At 38.7% G+C, this 21,914-nt stretch overlaps 2 protein-coding genes across 5 annotated transcripts in view; one reads left to right on the forward strand and one right to left on the reverse strand.

Annotated features, from left to right (window-relative positions):
* LOC137252966 (putative uncharacterized protein DDB_G0286901) overlaps positions 1-11,898 on the reverse strand; it is a 155,237-nt gene extending 143,339 nt beyond the window's left edge. Inside the window, exon 1 of the mRNA XM_067789139.1 lies at positions 11,828-11,898. The gene's annotated coding sequence lies outside the window, so the exon portion shown is untranslated. The remainder of the gene's footprint in view (positions 1-11,827) is intronic.
* LOC137252967 (LMBR1 domain-containing protein 2 homolog) overlaps positions 1-21,914 on the forward strand; it is a 54,022-nt gene that overhangs the window by 12,362 nt on the left and 19,746 nt on the right. Inside the window, exons 1-2 of one of the 4 annotated variants that reach the window (XM_067789143.1) lie at positions 2,758-6,812; positions 6,882-7,066. The exons of 2 other annotated variants lie outside the window; for them this stretch is intronic. Coding sequence is in view for 1 of the 2 variants with exons in the window: in XM_067789142.1 (XP_067645243.1) it covers positions 7,283-7,321 (39 nt within the window). In the remaining variant the exon portion in view is untranslated. Of the gene's footprint in view, positions 1-2,757; positions 6,813-6,881; positions 7,067-7,115; positions 7,322-21,914 lie in introns of those variants that run through there. One more of the 4 variants, XM_067789142.1, reaches the window with a different exon arrangement.

Genomic DNA, 21,914 nt, shown 5'->3' on the forward strand with positions numbered 1-21,914 from the left:
AAAGGTTTCTTCAAAAAACTTCTATAAAAAAACTATCACCCTTTTTCGAGCTTGCGTGGTAGAAGTGGTAGAACTTGAAATAAAAGAAAAATAATAGTAGATGTACCACTTTAGTGGTAAAGTCCGAACACTGGCGATTAACTTTCTCGCGATTCTACTGTAATTGAATATGTGCACTGCAGTTTCTACAGAGATGACAAATGCCCAGTAGAAAGTGGTGAAAATGTGTAGAGTGAGAGTGAAGATTCTGAATAAACTCTATTCAATAAAGTAAGGTTTGATTCAGTATGTTATCAACAGCGCAAATATTTCTGAGCATTGGACTGATTTGCATGAGCATTCTTACTGTTGAGCGCTAATATTATTTGAAAATTGATACTCAAAGCATGCATACAAAAACAGCATTATGAAAAGTAACGATCAAATATCCATCATTATATTTATACAAATACTGCATATAAATAGTGGGTTTCTGGGACTTCGTGAAAAAAATTTTGTTCCGCATAAATTTTGGAAAAAAATCTAGTCTGGGGAGGGGCGATCGCCAACTGCACCAAAATTTGAATGGAACACCTTTCCGCCGGTGAGGGTTGTATAACAGTACCAAATCTCCCTCTAAGAAACTTTCCGAATTGTTTCTCTTGTCGTACCTATGTTTCATCTTACTACTCATTAACCTGGTTCGTTGCCTCGCACTCTGTTGCTTGGCCGCTGGACTACTTTGAAGAGGTTGAGTTTGACGGATTGGTTTTGCATAATCAGTATCGTTCTGACGTTTCAAAACACTCGTGCGCCCTGGCACCTTTCTGGGAAATTATTTCGTTCATTTAAGTGCGTTCATTAGAGTTTTTCAATGCCACTGTTTTTCTCGCAGGCACCTTTGATTTTGATTTGCTTGGCCCATTCGTTCCATCAACCCTTGCCCGATCTACTGCCTTTGACTTTTGTGGTCTTTGTCGAATCTCCTCCACCAGCACTCGCTTACTGTAGAACCCTTTCTCCAAACTGAAGTTAAGTTGTTGTTGTTGTTGTTGTTGTTGTAGCGATTAGGTTACTCCCCGAAGGCTTTGGGGAGTGTTATCGATGTGATGGTCCTTTGTCGGATACAGATCCGATACGCTCCGGTAACACAGCACCATTAAGGTGCTGTCCCGACCATCTCGGGAACGATTTATATGGCCACATTAAACCTTCAGGCCATCCCTCCCTCCCCACCCCCAAGTTCCATGAGGAGCTTGGGGTCGCCAGAGCCTCGTCTGTTAGTGAAACGGGATTCGCCGCTTCAAGGTGAGGTTGACAATTGGGTTGGAGAAGCTATATATTGCGCTACACAACCCCTTGAATCCCACTGAAGTTAAGTGGTACATCCTTGTTCTTATATCGCATAATCCTTCTCTGCATATCGATCCTGATGCTATGGTCAACTAAGAAGGTCACTCCCAGTATGAATTCATCAAAAATCTCTGCCACAACGAATTTGTGTAGAACCGTGACCTTTACAATTAAGACTTCACATATCACTTCTCCCTGGACTCGGTTATACTCGCCAGTGACCGTACACAACCTTGCTGCAGGTAATGACTTTATTCTCCTGTTGACCAAATCAGATCGGATTAAGGAATGAGATGCGCTCGTATCTACAGTCAGTACACGCTCCTTGCCATCCACATTTCCTCTGACGGTAAGACTGCTAGATTTCCTTCCGATTTGTGATACAGATATCACAGGACATTCAATAGCTGGAGCAGGTTCTACATGATCACATCTGGCTCGCTCTTGCTCATCTCCTCTAGCTTTGTACTTAATACCACTCATGCTGCTGGAACCACTAGAATCAACATCGCAATGACATGCAATGTGACCTGGCTTCCCGCATTTGATTACTCTGTCACTCCGCTTTTGCGATCCTTCCAGCGTCTCCAATATTGTGTTCACCCAGTCTGGCCTTTCTACGTAAACAGGGTGCTTTGAAAGCTGACTTACACAAAAGTGACGCTGTATCCTGAGTTAGTGCATGTGATACCGTTTCAACAAATGTTGGTTTTGGATTCGCATATGTAGCTCGTTTCGTTTCGACATCCCGTATTCCATTTATAAAGTTCTGAATTTTTACCCTCTCGGTGTATTCCACGGGTGCGTCCGCATTTGCTAGATGGGCCAGCCTTTCGATATCTGACGAAAACTTCTGCAAAGTCTCGTTCGCTTTTTGATAGCGGTTTTGCAACTCAATTTGGTATACATATCTGTTTCCTATTCTCGCTTCCGTAACGTCTCTCGACAGCTGCCACCAATGCTTCATAACTGTTCCGTTCGTACTCTGGAATAGTCTGTAAGGTTTCAGCTGCAGGCCCTTTCAATGCCACGAACAGTGCAGCAACTTTATCTTCAGCATTCCAGTTGTTCACTGCTCCCTCCTTTTCAAATTGAAGCTTGAATACCTGGAAAGGAACAGAGCCGTCAAAAGATGGAGTTTTTACCTTCAGAACGCTCGCTGGAACAGCTGGACGATTTATTTGTAACTGCTCCATACGACTTTTTAACGCTTCTATCTCGGCATCAATTTTGTCCTCGAGTTGTAAAATTTTTGCATCCTGCTCTTCCAGTTCCGCAAAGAGCTGCGATGATACCTGTTCCGAAATTTGTGCCGACATTTCAGATATACGTGCCTCTTGCGCTTCCGGTTGAGATGCCATATATTAATTCCTTCCGACTCCATAACCTCTCGTAGCCGTGCTTGAAGTTCGATCTTATTGCCGGTTGTATTCAATCCACAGTGCTCCAACTCCTTTTTCAGTTGCTGGATCTTTAATTAATTTAACTTTGCCGTGTCCAAGTTGTATTCACAAATTGTGGGTTGTCGAGGCAGCAAACAAATCAACACCGAACATACTTGTAGGAAAAACTCTGTCTATGACAAAACAAGATGGACGTATTCCGGTAAGAGTACTCAATGAGTTCAAGTCACCAATCAAACTGACCAAAGGAGCTATATTGGGAAGATCCCAAGAGGCTGATGTAGTTATTAACTGTGAGCAGCTCCAGGAACACGTTTCAACCAGTAACACTGATCTTTCAAATGACATCACGGTATGGACGGAGGGGCTAGAGGAAGACTATCAGAGTAAGGCAAAACAACTTCTCTTTAAGTACGCCAACATATTTGACCAAGATGGCTCCAAACCAGGCCGCACCAACGTTGTGAAACATCAAATTGACACTGGAGATGCGAGGCCGATCCGTCAAGCTCCTCGTAGTGTTCCACTGGCGAAGCGGGAAGTTGTGAGTCAAATCGTAGAAGAAATGAGCGACAGCGGCGTCATCGAACCATCAGCTTCCATGCAGCTCACCTTTGGTACTTGTGAAGAAGAAGGATGGAAAAATGAGGTTTTGCATGGACTACCGCTTGAATGACGTCACGAAAAAGGATTGCTACCCATTGCCAACAACACGCTGGACTCGCTATCTGGTACAAAATGGTTTTCCACACTGGACTTAAAAAGTGGCTACTGGCAAGTGGAAGTGAAGGAGGAAGACAAGGAGAAAACAGCCTTCAGTGTTGGGGATGGTCTTTGCCAGTTTACAGTAATGCCCTTTGGACTATGTAATGCACCAGCTACTTTTGAGAGACTCATGGATCAGGTAATGAAAGGACTACCTTGGAAAACATGCTTAGTGTACCTAGACGACATCATCGTTTTGGGCAAGAACTTTGATGAACATCTTAAGAACTTGGAGGAAGTTTTCCAGAGAGTAGCTGGCGCTGGTCTGAAACTAAATCCCAAAAAGTGTTCGCTGTTTAAAAAGGAAGTAAATTATTTGGGTCACAAAGTAACGACAGAGGGCATCTGCATTGCGAATGAAATGATAGAAGCTGTAAAAGATTGGCCAAGACCACAGAACCTGCATTAATTGATAAGTTTCCTTGGGCTGTGCACATATTACCGCCGGTTTGTACCAAACTTTGCCAGCGTAGCACATAGCCTCCACGAGCTTACAAGAAAAAGTAAAGCATTTGAATGGAAGAAGGAGCAAGAAGTGGCTTTCCAAACATTGAAGGAGCGTTTGTGCACTGATCCAATGTTGGCATATCCGATGCCAGGAGCACCATTTATTCTAGATACCGATGCGAGTGGATATGCTATAGAAGGCGTTTTATCACAACTGGTTGATGGACAGGAGAAGGTAGTTGCATATTACAGCCGTTCAATTGGAAAACCAGATAGGAACTACTGCGTTACACGGAGAGAGCTGTTGGCATTAGTAAAGTGCATTAAACATTTTCACAAATACCTCTACGGCCAGCGATTCCGCGTCAGGACAGATCACGCAGCGTTGAAATGGCTTCTGTAGTTCCGCAATCCGGAAGGACAATTGGCACGGTGGGTCGAGCGGCTACAAAGCTATGACTTTTCCATTGAGCATCGGAAAGGTAGTACCCATGGAAATGCTGATGCAATGTCACGAAGACCATGTAGTTTGGAATGCAAGCACTGTTCAAAGGCCGAGGCTAAAGAAGACATTATAGATGTCCGGCTAATGACTATAACATGTACAGATGAATGGGACGAGGAACAACTAAGGAAGTGTCAGCTAGAAGATACAGATCTGTCACATGTTATGTAAGGGCTCGAACGAAACTTAAGACCAAATAGAGAGATGTCAGCAGAGAGTCCCATTGCGAAGTCATATTGCGCACAGTGGAACAGTTTAGAGTTGATATGCGGTTGCTTGCATCGAGTATGGGAAAGTGAAGATGGTCAATGTAAGAGGAACCTGATAGTTGTTTCCAGGAAAAGGATTCCTGGCGTTCTAAACGAGCTACCTAATGGTCCAAGTGGAGGTCATCTGGGAATCATGAAGACGCTCGAGAAGATTAAGCAGATATTCTATTGGATTGGTTGCCGTCAGTCGGTCACTGGGTGGATTGCGAACTGCGAGGTTTGCAGCAGAGCGAAAAGGCCCAAAATCCGAATCATGGCCAGATGAAGCAATATAACTCAGGTGCGCCATTTGAAAGGATCGCTATGGATGTCGCAGGTCCATTTACTACTAGCAACTTCGGAAACAAATATGTACTGGTGGTTATGGATTATTTCAGCAAATGGCCAGAGGTATACCCAATCCCAAATCAAGAAGCGGAAACAGTAGCAGAAGTGTTCATAAATAATTGAGTTGCAAGGTATGGTGTATCAATGGAGTTACATTCTGACCAAGGGAGACATTTTGAATCAGCTGTGTTCCAAGAAATGTGTAAAACATTGGGCATTCGAAAAACACGGACAACTGCATTGCATCCTCAGTCCGACGGTATGGTGAAACGTTTCAATAGAACCTTAGAGGAACACTTACGGAAAGTAGTCGACAAGTACCACAAAGAGTGGGATACACTTACTTCATTATTTTATGTCGTATATTTGATTGTAACATGATGTGGGCAGGGTGCATTTATTTTGATTTTTACCGATGGCCAAAAAAGCAAAACGTTCGCCAGAAAAAAATTTCGATTATGCAACAAGTCTAAGTTCGGGTGAAACCGAACATTACATACCCAGCTGTACACTTGAAATGCTGTTGTTGTTTGTTTTGTGTGCTTAATATGTTAAAAGGCTGCGCAATAATACATGTACATATTCTGAACTAATTTTTCTTCGAGTTATCGCCCCGAAACATAGAAAATTGCTTAGTCATAAATGAGGCGGTGCCAGGCCCATTTTTTAAAATTTGAAGTTTTTCCTATTTATTGCTATAAATCCACTTGGAAAATGAAATACCATTGATATAAAGCCCTTTTTTGCAAAGATATAGCTTATTTTATTCGTCCACGACCCTTTTAAAAATCTTTTATATAAAAGTAGGCGTGGTCCTTAACCGATTTCGTAAATTTTTCATCAAATCATTCCTTATAGTAAAGCCAACCTCTCTGCCGAACTACTATAGGTTTAACGATTTTTGATTTGTGGTTAATAATATTTGTAAAATTGATTGTATCACAAGTGGGCGGTGCCACGCCCACGATACTGATGATTTTGATATATGTCATGAAGCGGTATCCACTTACATTGAACTTCAGCCAGCAATATTCGAAGCCTTTGAAGAGATAGCAGAAGGGAAAAACGACAAAACTTCAGCACAAGCTTCTCAGTTTCAAGCTGCTATTTCTAGCGTGCAATTCCAAACGTTGCTGTTGTTGTTGTAGCGATAAGGACACTACCCGAAGGCCGTGGGGAGTGTTATCGATGTTGATGGTCCTTTGCCGGATGCAGATCCGTTACGTTCCGGTAACAAGCACATTAAAGGTACCAGCCCGACCATCTCGGGAAACGATTTGTTATGGCCACATGAAACCTTTTAGGCCATACCGCCCTCCCACCCTCTTGATCCATCAGGAGTTCGGGGTCGCCAGACCCTCGGCTGTTAATGAAACAGGATTCGCCACGGGTAGGTGAGGTTGACAATTGGGTTGGATAAGTTACATAATGCGCTACACAAGAAACCACGCATCAGTAAACATCAATTAAATAGATGCAACGTTGATACTGAGAGCGTCGAAGATTATTATAGAATCGCATTCTATATTCCATTCCTTGATGCATTCATAACTCATATCAAGAGCCGTTACATGAAACACCAGCTAATTTTCGAAAATTTCGGTGTTTTGTTCCCCAAAAATGAACGCCTAAAAATGCAATAAACTGCATGAATTTTATGAAAGTGTTGTGAATTGTTCCAAAACTGAGTTTGCAATGGAAGTCAAAATGTGGAGAAGGCGAGTCGATGGTCAGAATTTTAAAAACGTGTTTGATGCACTTGAGGTGGGTACAATTTTGATGATTACCTACAAAATTTGTATGCTATATTTCTTATTTATCTTATTTTTTCAGATGGTGAATCCAAATGCTTTCGAACATGTAAATAAGATATTGCGCATATTAGCCGTTATACCAGTTTCGACAGCAACACCAGAACGCACATTAAAAGGTTAAAATCATACTTGCGGAGTACAATCAGTCAAGAACGTTTGAATGGACTCGCTTCGTTGAATATCCATATTGATACACCACTTTCGGTAAACGAAGTACTAGAAGAGCTTTTCAAAAAACCTAGGCGATTGTTGGGAAATAGTTATTGGAAAAATTAGTTTCTTTATGAATATACAGCCATATTTTACTAACCGATTTTGGCCACGAACCAATTTTCATTTTGAATTCGAAAATCCCCCCGTAAATCCGCCACTGTGTCGACACATATACATATACAAGCAGCGGAGAAGCAGCGGAGAGATATGCACAAACACATGCATATATCTGAGATACTCAAAAAAGTATGCAATCATTTGGGAAAATATTACTCACATAAACGCGCATATTGCTATGCGAGAAGCTATAAACGTGCATCTGTAGTTTATAGCTGGTAACTAAGTAGTAAAGTCTAGAAGAAGAAACGCCTAGAGGTATGCGAACGAGGAAACCGAAGATTATAAAAGCAGCATAAGCTGAGGCATGAGCAATTCAGTTTTGATTTAAGCACGCTATTGGTTGCGATGTATGTGTTGTTGTGAAGTAATTTTCAAAGTAGTCTAATAAAGACCATTTTGCACTATTGAATATCGGAGTTATTTATTCAACAATTTAGCGATACGAACGTTAGTGGAAGGTGTAAAATAAGCGGAGTTTCCCTAAATTCGTTACAATATGAAAGTGTGGCTAGCTTTAATATGTACATGTACATAATAATAATAATAATTGGACGTTGTGGCAGCGTACTGCCCTCAAGTGGCCCAATGACACCAGGCTAATCCTGTTCATTATTTTTTTATTTCTTAATTTTATTACATATTTATAATTTTTTTTTTTGGTCGAGTCATTGATGGGCAGTGGTTTGTCAAGCGTCGAGATCTAAAACTGCCCAGACAGAAGAAATATCATCAGCTGAGGGTAAAGCCTAAATTAATAGAATATAGAAACAAAAATATACAGCATTAAAGATTAAGAGAGATAAGGACAGTCTTTTTATAGAAAAAATGGAGTCCGACATATCAAATGTGTTTGAGTGAGAGTTATAATCTTGGCACAAACACCGGAAAGGTTCGTTAAGTTCGAAATTCGTTCTGTATTGTTTTAAAAGAAGAGGTTTGTAGTGTCTCGTAGTGCAACAGGGAACACTAAAGTTCACTTCGTTCAGAAGAAATTGGCTTGTAATCGATCCATTCAGTAGTTTTGTCATAAATATTACGCCAAGCATTTCTCTACGACTAGCAAGAGTTGGAAGATTGATAAGTTTTAATCGATTAGTATAAGGTGGAAGGTTAAATGGAGAGCCCCATTGAAAATTCCTTAAGGCAAATAGTAAAAATTGTTTTTGTATTGATTCGACCCTGTCAGTATGGACTTGAAAACGCGGATTCCAGACTATTGAGCCATACTCTAATAACGGTCTAACCAATGTTGTGAAGATGGTTTTCGTAACGTAGCGGTCACTAAACTCTTTCGACCACCTTTTCACAAATGCTAAGACACCTTTAGCTCTATTGACAGTGACACTTATATGAGTGTTGAAGCTAAGCTTGCAGTTCATTGCAACTCCCAAGTTTACAAAACCATTAACACTTTCAAGGTTTTGCTAGTTAATTGTGTAAGAAGCTGGTTGTAAACTCCTACGCGAAAAACACATAAATTTACATTTCTGAAGATTAAGCGGCAAGTGGTTCACATTACACCAAGCAGCTAAGCAATTTAAATTCGTCTGAAGTAAAGAACGTTCCTCAATCGAGTCTTAAAAAGTTTTACATCATCAGCATACATCAAGATTTTAGAATATTTTATAGTTGTAGAGATATCATTTATAAATAGCATTTATAAAACAAAAACACCAGAGGTGACACTAATGATACTCGAAAACATATTTTTAAAGATTAATCTTTGTGTTCTGCCACAGAGATAAGAGGAAATCCAACGAGTGAGACTAGGTTGAAACCCAAGCATGTCGAGTTTATATACAAGTAAAGAGTGGCATCCTTTATCGAATGCTTTACTAAAATCGGCGTATATAACGTCGGTGTGAAGATTTTCTCTGAACCCGTTCGAAATGTGAGTTGTGAAAAGTAAATTAGTTATGGTTGATTTGCCTTTACAAAACCCATGCTGAGAACTTGCAATTAATGTTGAGATCGAAAATGTTAAGTGATTTGTAACGGTTGCTTCGAACAACTTTGGAATAGCGGACAGTCTAGCTATGCCACGATAGTTTTCAATAGACGACTTAATGCCACTTTTATGAAGAGCAATTGAGAAAGGATTCCTTCCATGCCGTCGGGAAACTTCCATACTTCAAAGATAGGTTAAACAGATCAGTAAGAGGTTTGTAGATGAATTCTGCACATTTTTTAAGAAAGCATGTGGGAATCAAGTCAGGGCCGTATGTAAAAGATTATTTTAGGGTCTTTAGGTACAATAAAACATCTTCAGGTAATAAGTGTGGAGCAGGGATTGAATTATTTGAATGCAGTTCATAGGGATATTTCCCAGGTGGCAAAGCAATCTCGCCGGAATAATTAGATTTGAAAAATAGAGCGAAGAAATTCGCAATCTCTTGATTGTCTTCTAACGTTACCATTAAACTTCATAGCGGAAGGAAAACCCTTTACCCCACCTTTAGAATTTACGAAACCATAAAACTACCGCGGGTTGATAATAGATTTCTTCTTAATTTTACATACGTAAGCTTTATAGCACTTTTTATTAAGTTAAAAGAGTGGCTGCTTCATGTTTTTGTTGTTGCGTGATTAACTAGCCTAGTGATGTCAACATTCGCCACAATATACGTGCGACACCAATATTTCGGTTTTTCAAGTTTCGGTATTTTAAATAGGCAAGAATTGGAGTTATGTATGTATTCATGCCAGTATAGACGTTCATTTCCATTATACACATGGGCCCGTAGTCATAGTCGAAAGAGTTTTATTGGTTTAAACATGGTTCTAAATTATGCATCATTTCAAGTCTGTTATAATCCACTTAAACACTATTTTATCTCTAAAAAAGTATTTTAAATTTAAAGTGATATGAGCGCGAATTTAATTTTTATACTCAGCGTGCTTTGCACACAGAGTATATTAACTTTTATTGAATAACGGTTGGTTGAACAGGTATAAAGGAATCGAGATAGATATAGACTTCCATATATCAAAATCATCAGTATCGAAAAAAAAAAATTTGATTGAGCCATGTTCGTCCGTCTGTCCGTTAACACGATAACTTGAGTAAATATTGAGATATCTTCACCAAATTTGGTACATGAGCTTATCTGTACCCAGAAATCGGATGATAACCACGCCCATTTTTTATATATATAACATTTTGGAAAATACAAAAAACCTGATTATAGAATGTTGTAATTTGACGTGTGGACTCATATTGAGACTCTTGATAAAAATTTTAAAACATTTTTTTAAATGGGCGTGGCACCGCCCACTTGTGATAAAATCAGTTTTACAAATATTATTAATCATAAATCAAAAATGGTTAAACCTATCGTAACAAAATTTGGCAGAGAGGTTGCCTTTTCTATAAGGAATACTTTGAAGAAAAATTAACGAAATCAGTTAAGGACCACACCCACTTTTATATACAAGATTTTTAAAAGGGGCCGTGGACGAATAAAATAAGCTATATCTTTTCAAACAAAAGCTTCATATCAGTGGTATTTCATTTCCCAAGGGGATTTATAACAATAAATAGGAAAAACTTCAAATTTTAAAAAATAGGCGTGGCACCGCCCATTTTATGACTAAGCCATAACTCGAAGAAAAGTTAACGGATCGTAATAAAATTGGGTACACAAGTTTTCCCTATAGCAGGAAATATTTCTAGAAAAAATGGACGAGATCTGTTAAAGACCACGCCCACTTTTATATAAAAGATTTTTAAAAGGGTCGTAGACGAAAATAATAAGCTATATCTTAGCGAAAAAGAGCTTTGTATCAATAGAATTTTTCTTTCTAAATTGAATTATAACATTAAATTAGAAAGCACTAAAATTTTTGAAAATGAGTGTGGCACCGCCTCTTTTATGACTAAGTAATTTTCTATGTTTCGGGAGCCATAACTCGAAGAAAAGTTAACGGATCGTAATGAAATTGTTTACACACATTTTCCTTATAGCAGAAAATATTTTTAGTAAAAATGGACGGGATCGGTTAAAGACCACGACAACTTAGATATAAAACAAGTTTAAAAGGGTCGTAGACTAGAATAATAAGCTATAACTTAGCAAAAAATAGTTTGAATTAATGATATTTCACTTATCAAGTTTTATTTGAAGAGGAAATGGGGAGATTTTTTTTTTTTTTAAACGGGCGGTGCAACGTGTTATGTAGAAAAGTAATTTATCTGAAACGAAATGTAAAATTAAAGTTCACGCTGAGCTATAATGTTCGGTTACACCCGAACTTAGACACCTTGTTTAAAATAGGATTTAAATTGGCGGTCTGCTGTCAAAAGTTGCGAGAAATTGAACAAATTGCTGTTTAAACGCTATGACCTTGAATGGAAGTAAAAAAAGGCTTCCCCGACATGCAAATATACGTCAGGAACTAATTTATTATCGCTAGAATGCGTATTAATTGTTTGTGACGAAAATTACACAATTTTGAAATGTGCGATGGTTACTTGGCTCCACATATGCGAAATTTTTAATTAAGATTATTCTGCATTCATAGCTATTTGTGAGTTTTGATATTTTAGTAACTTTTGAGGAAAAAGTAGCATCCTATATTATTGATGTTGGCATTAAATATAGAAATAAGTATTCAATGGAAGGAATTAATTACCACAGGCGTCGTTTTTTAATACATGTCCAAATATTTCGTTAGAGGTGTCAGATGATTCGTTTTAATTACGGAAGTAATAATCCGAGGAAACTCTGATTGTTTTGCACCTTCTGCTATTGTTCGAATAGCTGAACTGTCGAATAAATAACTGAAATATTCAGTATAGCAATATCTGGTTCATTTATAACTTTACTGTAGTGATACCTCACAATTACGATACTCGCGTACCTCACTAATAGCGTGTTAAAATCAAACTGATTGATTATCGCTTGCACCGCACTGCTTTTATACTCTCAGTTAGCCTCGCTCACCTATTTCTCCTAAGGTGTAGACTTTTAATGAACATGCCTTCTGGAACAGTTGTATCACATACTTGTTTATTTAGCTATATACATACATGTATATCTGTAGTTAATGTTTTTTTTTAGATATATGTGTGTGTATGTGTGAGTAACAACTTCTGCTCTTAGCTCGGGACTTTTCCCGACCAAGGGATGTCATTTCAGTGTAATATTGCCGAATGCTGAAACAGTACGGTCCGTAAATAACACCATTAAGGCACTAGCACGACCATCTCAGGAACGATTTGGTATAACCACACTGAACTTTGTGGTAATCTCACCCCTTCTTTCGTGGGGAACTTGAGGTAGCTAGAAACTCACCTGCTAAAAATGTACATGATGCATTCATATTTGTAACAAGATTTGCCTCGCATAGGTGGGGTTGACAACTGGGGTCGAGAAGATACAATTTGCGCTGGCGGCCTCTTGAAGTAATTGCACTACTCAACCGAAGTTCGTAATACTTTCGTCAAGTGAGGGCTCTCTACAAAAAGCACTTAAGAAAGTCTAGTGTTGTGAGGTACGGAAACAGCAGCTGTTCAACCATTTCACATTGGTAGCTCAATTGAAAAATTCAAGATTTAAAGTTTGTTTTATATTTCGAATATTTTAAATTTCCAAGCCAACAAAGCAGCTTTCGTTCCAAGGCAAATTCAGTGCAAGGTGCTGGTATCCCATCAGCGGATTGCTACTTCTAGATATTTTTCATACAACGCCACGATACAACAAAATGTCAGTAAATCGAAATCAATGCTAGTTTTCTTTTGATTTGGCATTCTTCTGCACGGCGAATTTGGTTGAATTCGCTTTGCCATCACCTTGTATGGATTCGCCTATTTTAAAATTTAAATACTGTAACGAATTTTGGGAAATTCTGATTGTTTTGCACCTTCTTCTATCGTTCGAATCGCTGAACTGTCGAATAAATAACTCAAATATTAAGAACAGCAATATCTGCTTTATTTACAATTTTACTTTAGTAGTACTTCACAATTACGATACTCGCGTACCTCACTAGTAGTTAAAATCAAACTGATTGATTATCGCTTGCACCGGGCTGCTTTTTGGTAATTGGGGACGTCTAACTTTGTCAATCGTAGAATGCATTATATACATATATTGTCGGCAAAAAGCGCGCGCAGATTTTTTCGCATCCAACAGCACTTTATCGCCAAAGGCGATAGAAATTTTGTCATTGTGCTTAGACGGATTCGATAGGGACTTTCCGGTGGACCAAAGCTTACCCACACCGGCAGAGAGGTTACAATCCCTTAAATGCTCCTCCCATTTCGCCCGCTTGTGTTCATCCACTAGCAATCTGATGCGTTGGTTTATATCCCTTACTTGGGGGTCGCCGGGGTCGTGCTGTCTTTTAAGGTCACGTTCTTGCTAAATTTGCGGCCTCCGCCGGAAAATAAGGCCGTCTTTCGGGAATTATTCCGGCGGGAATAAAACGAGCCGAGGCGGATTCAATGACCTTGCAGAAAGCACGTTCCCCTTTGGCGGGTATCAGTCGGGACAGGGAGGGCAGCAAAGCGATTGTCTATAAAGGATTTGTAGTCATCCCACTTTCCTTTCTTAAAGTTGATGAAAGTGCGGTTCTCAGTAATGATGAAGTCGGCAGATCGCTCGAGCGAAAGGAGTATAGGCTGGTGGTCAGACGCCAATGTTACCATCGGCTGCCAGTTGACGCAGTTTACTAGTCCTGCGCTCACGATGGATAGATCTAGCGAACTGTGACAGCGAGTGGGGGCGTCTCCGTTTATTGAGCAGAACGTCGTTTCCTATATTTGGTCCGCCAACATCTCATCCCTGCTGTCCGCCTGTAGAATGCCATAGATCGTGATGGTGTAATGTTTAAGAAAATGAAAACAAGTCCGCTTAAGTGTTGCGCAAAATGGTCATTTTCTATATTAGAGAAATGTCTTTCTTTTTATACAAAATTATATATTTTACACATACGTAATTACACTAACACTAATACACTAAAGGTATCTACATTCTTAGCATTTACATTCTGAGTCAGCATATTAGTTCGACCTAATTTTAGACATTTGTAACTGTAGAAATATTTTGGCAGGTACATTGACAAATTGTCATTGACGCTCGGTCACGCTATTAACGAATTGATCAATACGCCAGTTACATGTAACCGGATATAGGTCTTGCTGTCGGCATTAGTATGTGATGTTGAACTCCCGCTGTGTTGGGTAACCGTAATGTATTTAGGTCGATATTGTAATATGAATGCAATATGACCAAGGGTGGGCATGAGCTTAGCACCTGCTAAGCGGCCATATACGTATACAACGAGCGAACGAAAAATGACTACTTCGTCAAAATCAAAACAAACACCAAACACATTTAGTTTGCTTTCGACGTCCGTACAATAAGGAGGTGTCGCACGCGATATTACCACAGCGAACGGTCGAAAAATACGTACATATGAATGAGAAATTTTCAATGTTGTCCCCGAAAAAGTGTTTGTAATTTTTTTGCATTTTTCAGAAGTAAAATGTGGTAGTTTTAGTATTTTTAAACTGTTTTATTTAGCTTGACTTGACAGGCCATTGTGAACGAATTTTGTCATTAAAATTTAAGTAACTTTCCGATAAGGTACAAGCTTGAAACTTGGAATATAATATATTTCAAAAAATCGTATTTGTGGTCCGATTAGGCTCATATTTCATTCAGGATCGAAATATTATTTCATCTTCACATTAACCAGTAGGTGAATATCGATGGAATCTTACTGCTCATAACAGTTTAAGTTTGTTATTCATATGGTGATTCCACCATGTAAGTTGTTTTTGTTAAAAATAGCAAACATAGGGAGACAATGCTTTATAAAAAATAATGAATAACAAAAACATAAGAAAGTAAATTAAAGCTCAACTCCATTAATTCATAAAATAGAAAAACTACGAAGAAATATATTTAATTAAATCATCGTAATTTAAAACGAAATTTGAAACTTTAACTCTTAGCAGATCTTCCAAGTGTTCATCAGTGAGCTTGCTTCTGTACGAGTTTTTAATAAAAGCCATAGATGAAAACATTGATTCGCACATATAAGTTGTTCCAAACATCGAGCACAACTTAAAAATTTCAGCTTTCAATAAAGGGTATTTCTGCTCATCTATGACCTTCCAAAATTGAATTCCCCTTCCTAAAGGCAAGGCGAAATCATTGTGAAGTAATTTTATCTCTTCTTGCAGCCGCAGTTCCATATCTTCTACTGCACACAGCAGAGGGTTTTCGGATAAATGTATCAAAAGTTTAATTTTATTAAAATCATGAAATATTTGTTGGTAACAATTTTTGAGATCTTCAAATGACGGTAAATATTGAGAGATCTTGTCTTGCATTTGAAATCGGTCACATACATCCCTAGGATTTTTAAAATTATCTAAAATGCCTTCACGAAGCTGGGATACTAGAATATCAAGTCGCTTTTCGAATATTTCTAGAGCTGCAATATAGTCAAAAATAAATTTGTTATTTCCTTGAGTACTTATATTTAATTGCGATAATAAAATTGACACATCACACAAAATGGCAAGGCTTAGCAAAAAATTTGGATCTTTTAATTTGCCTATCAATTTTTGAGTTTCAGTAGACGGATCCTCAGCGAAGAAACATATAACTACTTCCCTCAAATTTAAAAGGCGCTCTAAACATTTAGCTCGGCTAGCCATCTTACTTCAGTGTGAAGTAAGACATCACCGTATTCTGCCTCAATTTCTTCCAGAAATGCGCGGAATTTTCGGTGCATAAGTGCATTATGTCCACCACGTATTTTTTTTATAATTTTGACGGTGATTTCTATAGCCTGTCCCACCTTGAAACTTTTAGCAATTAATTGCTGTTGATGCAAAATGCAATGAAATGTGGGCACGTTTAGGCCATTGCGAATGAACTGACCTACTAGTCCGTTTTTTGCACCAATCATTACGGGAGCACCATCAGTGCAAACTGACGATAGTTTGCTTTTATCTGCAAATCCAAACAATTCGCGTTCAATACACGCATAAACTGTGCTTCCCGTCACATTCAATTCGAGTCCTCGCAAACAAAACATATTCATGTTAAAGTTACCGTCAACAGTCCTCACACATACCAAAAGTTGACAGGTGTTACTAATGTCGGTACTTTCATCAAATGCAATGGAATAAGACCTGGCGGTTAATATATTTTGTTTCAATTGTAAATATAAAAATCTTGAAATATCAGTTATCCGTCACGTGATTGTACGTCGTGATAAGGGAATATCACCAACATGTTTGGCTAACTCCAGCCCTTTTTCTCCAAAGCACTCCAGGACGGCTACAGCCAAATCTTTAAAAAAAGTACCATCTTCTAATGGCTTACCTTTTTTTGCTAAAGCAAAACTAACCACAAAAGAAGCTTTCAATTTTGCTTGAGACAAATTTTCTTCCATTTCATTTATTTTTGAACGTTCCAAAAAAGCAAGCTTACATTCGAAGAACTTTATCATTTTTTCCTCAGGGGTAAGAGTATTTACGCTCCTGTGGAGTAAAACGAAATGTCGACTTAAGCTTTGCTTGCAAATGAAGTTTATAATTTTCCCGCAAACTAAGCATTGTGGCTTATTGGCGCTATTTAAAACAAAAAAAAAAAACTCTACTTCCCATTCAATCTGAAACATTTTGCATTCATAAGTACGTACAATACTTTCGTATTGTACGACCAAACACTGTACCAAGACTGCGTGTGATACGTGCTTACAGTACAAGCGCTGGAATCAAACTAAATAAATATTTGATTTTGCATTCGTGCTAGCCACGCGTTCGTGTATAATAACACATTCTCAATTTGGTAATCGTGTATATGTAGTGGTGCCCACCTATGAATATGACTGTGTGTGGTCTGCATAGAAAGTGCATTGGCGTAGGAGAGCATTATGCATAATGCTACAAACGTATTAACATAAGATGACACCATGCATAATGCTACACCATCCACATAAAAAAAAGACACATATAACTGGAGACAATTGTATATGACTTTTTCAGAGACTTAATGACCCACTTGAGTTTTGCTTGAGTTAGAAAAAAGATTTTAATTGCTTTTGAATTCTATTATAATTTATGAATAGCGGTAATTTGATATCGACAGGGGTAAGTTTATTTATGTTTTTGTTTGTTTACGTTAGTTTACATTTGTTTTTAATATGCTGACTTTTGTTATTTAAATTTTTTTCATATGCTATTTTGTATGTTTGTATATTTATAATTATGAGTAATGTTTCCGTTTATGTTTACAAATTATTCTTTAACATTTATGAGGTAACGGTAACTTGATGCCAAAATAAATTTGTATGTTTATGTAGGGTTTTTTTTCTTGTATTAATTTGTTTACATTTTGTAGTGTGTGCATTTTGTAGTGTGTTGGTTTAAGCCTATGCTTATGGACTATTAATTCTTTATTTTACAGATAGGTTAAGGTAAAAATATTTTCCTATTATTATTTTCTAATTTACTGGGGGTTGATGTAAACAATTTTTTTTTATTGGTGTTTCCTATTCTACCGAGGGTTAAGGTAAAAATAATTTTCCTAAAATTATGACCTCTCTAAAAAGCGAGGTTTTCCTTAAATTGACCAGGGCTAATAAATTTATAATTATTTCTTTAATGTTTAGCTAAGTTATAATAAAAATTATCTTTCCTATTAATACTTTCTATTCTAATGGGGGTTGAAGTACAAATATTTTTCCTAAGATTATGACCTATCTAAAAACGAGGTATCCTAACTGAAACAGGCCATACTTATATCTATTTCTCTATTATGATATTTATAACTTTAATTATTTCTATTAAATAACAGCTTTTCATTGTTATTTCATTTCATTAGGGTTATATTAATCTAGTGCAAAAAAATATGTAGCTAATTATGCGGAAATTTATAATATGAAATATGTAACTAATTATGCAGAAATTTAGGAGCTGTGATTGACGGAAGAGCAAGGCAGTTTATATTAGTAGTAGTAGTTCAGCTGAGGGAGCGGAAGGAAGGTACAGTGGATTCAGAAATTCTTCTATCTTTAATTTTTTTTTTTTATTTTTCCTATTTTCCAGCAATATCTTTGACCTTATATGTCCTGCGATTTCTTCTGCGGCCACCAAGACAGAATCGTCATGATACTAATGAAGAATTATTTAATTTTTAACCGGGATTTGTCACGTGCACAACCTCTTAGGTTTATGCAATTATTTGATCTTAGAGAACTTGGGTACCTACTTTTATTAATTTAAATTTGCCTACTCGAGTACTATTTTATAATTTTTCACCAATTGGACAACTGTGTTTTTCTTTATAAATTTCAAGTTCTGGATTGCCGGCATTTCTTGTATGCCTGGTCGAATATTGTCCTAAGTCAATAACTTCCTCAACAATCTGGTTGCTTGAAATTTTTCTACGCTAACATTTTTCTATCCTAAGATGAAAACGAGCGCGACATGTCTTTTTGTTACAAATTTGTATAGCGCTTTCCATATACTTTTATAGGTTCTCTTTGTGACTTTTTCTTCATTTTTTCTGTTGTTGGTAATGTTATTATTTTATTTTTGAATTTTGCATACTTCCACCGATACGGAGTTTTTTTATTTTTTATTCAAATATAAATTCGATGGTATTTCCATCTGAACTACTGTGAATTTTTGCTGTTGCTTCCTGATTAACCTTGTCTTTAAAGATATCAGGAGCATTCAAAGAAATTATGCAAATTTTGATTTGCTGTTCACTTTAGGCAGGGCTCTCTTTACTGTCGATTGCGACATTTTGAAATTTACTATTTGGGATTTATTTGAATTATTTATTGCTCTTCCCCAGCTTTGAGTTTGGAAATTTGGGCAGAGAGGAGAAAAAAATTTTAGACGCGCTGTTTCACATTATTCAGTTGTCTATATTTGAATTTCATATAGTTTTTGAGTATAACGGCTATTGCGACGATTAATAGCCCTATTGTGCATATTAGAGCACCTAGCCAAATGTCTGTGATGTTTTGATTGGTTTTTGTGTCCACTTAGTCTGGTGGCTCATATTTTACTAATCTATTCTCTGATGGCGGCCACCGTGGTGTGATGGTAGCGTGCTCCGCCTACCACACCGTATGCCCTGGGTTCACACCCCGGGCGAAGCAACATCAAAATTTTAGAAATAAGGTTTTTCAATTAGAAGAACATTTTTCTAAGCGGGCTCGCTCCTCGGCAGTGTTTGGCAAGCGCTCCGGGTGTATTTATGCCATGAAAAGCTCTCAGTGAAAACTTATCTGCCTTGCAGATGCCGTTCGGAGTCGGCATAAAACATATAGGTCCCGTCCGGCCGATTTGTTGGGAAAATCAATAGGAGTACGACGCAAATTGGAAGAGAAGCTCGACCTTAGATCCCTTCGGAGGTTATCGCGCCTTACATTTATTTATTTTTTTTTATCTCTGATGTTTCAGAGTTTCCTTTACCTACTTCGTAGCCAGCTATGGCTATCATAATGCCTTGGGCTATTTTTGTCCACCAAGACATTTTGAACCTTCTGCGTTTACTTTCCTGTTTCAGTGAAATAAGGGGTAAATTCCAATTTTAATAAAATGTCTTTGATTATATTCTTTATCTTAAATACTTCATTTTATTTATAGCTTTTGTAATATAAAAATTGTAAATCTAAAAAAAAATTTTATTTTCTTAAAAATATTTTTTTAAGTTAAAAAAAATTTTAACATTTCCAAAATTTTATAATTTACTAGCTTAGTATAGCTTATTTTCTTTTAGAAAATATTTAAAAATATTTTTAATTATTCATAGTAAAAAAGTTTCAAACGCTATTATAATTTCATTTTAAGCTCATTCTAATCATCCTCATAATTTCTTTGACTTTGGTCGTAGGGTCCCTCACTAGGGTAGGCACCTTGTCGTTGGTGTGAGGGCTTAGCCGAACTCCATAGCGCCCGACTATGAGGCGGAGCTGTTTAGGACTGACATCTACGCCGTTTCGCCTCATAGGAGGGCGGCGGGATGTCGGTGACCAAGAACTGCCAACCCCCTAATCCAGGGTGTTATGCGGACCGTGCCTATTGGACGATTTGCAGCCAGGGGATAAATTCGGCTGTATTCGAACGGAGCCTTCCCGATACCGGGCCATCTCGGGAAGTATTTATGGCCTTACCGCAGTAAGGGGCGCTGCTGTGGCGGACGGTTCTTTCCCCGTATATAATACTGGACCGCTGAGCCCGCCTTGTCGGGCAGGTGGTCGTACGACCAAGATGATCAACTCATTACCTGAACGTAATAAGGAGGATGTTAAGAGGAGGACTGAGTCGCAATCCAGGGACGACAAATTCGGGGAGCGAGAGTAGTGCTGATTCAATGAACTCCGTGTTGGAGAAGCACACAAATGAAAACGGAGTAGAAGAGTGGAGAAGGGTACGGAGCAGAGGAAGTAAAAGAGCTCTCTCGCAGTACCGTGCAGCACTAAGAATTGTACAACGCTTGGGAGCAGTGGTCGACCCAACAGAAGTGGAGATCGAGCGCTTGGAATGGGCCCATGAAGCGGTAGAAGTAGGTCGAAGGCAGTTCAAAAGGTTTGCTGCGAGAAACCCTCGGTTCTGCAACCGGTACGAGGAGGAAGAAGCGTCGAATGGCAGAATGAAGAGGCAACGTTCGGCAGAAGGCGACAAGCCTGCTTTCAAGAGGCAGAAAGGACCCAGTCCTAGAGCCGCGAGGCAGGGCAGTCGCATAGACAAGACAAGTAGGCCCAAAGCTGTAAGACAGATGGGTTCCAATAGCGAGGTAGCAACTACCTCGAAAGCTGCCAGTCAAGAGGGAAGTTCCAACTACGGAAGTAGGAGATAAGCCAAAGGGAGATAACGCTAAGACTCTGGCTTTCTCGGAGGCGCTAAAGGGAGTTAACGCGAAGACTCCGGTCTTCTCGGAGGTTCCAAAGGGAGATAACACTAAGACTCCTGCTTTTCACGAGAAGATGATTGATGTGGCAAAGCAGTCACTGACTGTGGCGCTGGTTGATCGTAGCAGTCCGTTCGGACAAATGACTACTGAAAGGTGGCGATCTGTGGAAAGGGAGCTTATTAGCTTAATGCTTAAGATGATGCGGGAGCAACCAAGTAAGCCCCTTCCAACCTTTGATTCGGGGGGATGGTATAATGGTGTGAAGATGATAGCGTGCGACAACATCGCGAGCTTGCGGTGGCTGGAGGAAGTCGTTCCAAACCTCCAAAGGCAAGGCACGAACGCGCGGTTTGAGGTGGTGGATAAAGCGCAAATCCCCACGGTACCAAAAGTTAAGGTATGGATACCATGCGTGATGAAGTCGGAGGATACACTGGGACTTCTGCAGAATCAGAATCCGAACATACCGACACAGGATTGGAAGGTACTTACTGTATCTCGGCCTACCGAGGATGGTCAGTTCTACATCTTCCAAATAAACAAGCAGGCGGAGGATATTTTGTACACGCAGCTTGGCAAAATGTCCTTTGGCACTGGCAAAATTCACATGCGACTCAGGAAAAGAAGTCCCGAGAATAAAAATCCTAACACGCTGGAAGTGGGCGAAGTCGAAAAGGACCTCAGAAGCCTAAGGGAAAAAAGACAGGTGGAGGTCCCCGACGTCACCACGAACGTGCTAGAAGAGGACCAACCGCTAAATGGTGCTGTGACTCGCACAGAGGAACACACGGCACAACATTAACGAGGGGCTGAAGGGGGCCTCGAAA

Source organism: Eurosta solidaginis, chromosome 5 (assembly GCF_040869045.1).
Source record: "Eurosta solidaginis isolate ZX-2024a chromosome 5, ASM4086904v1, whole genome shotgun sequence".
Classification (NCBI taxonomy): Eukaryota; Metazoa; Arthropoda; class Insecta; order Diptera; family Tephritidae; genus Eurosta; species Eurosta solidaginis.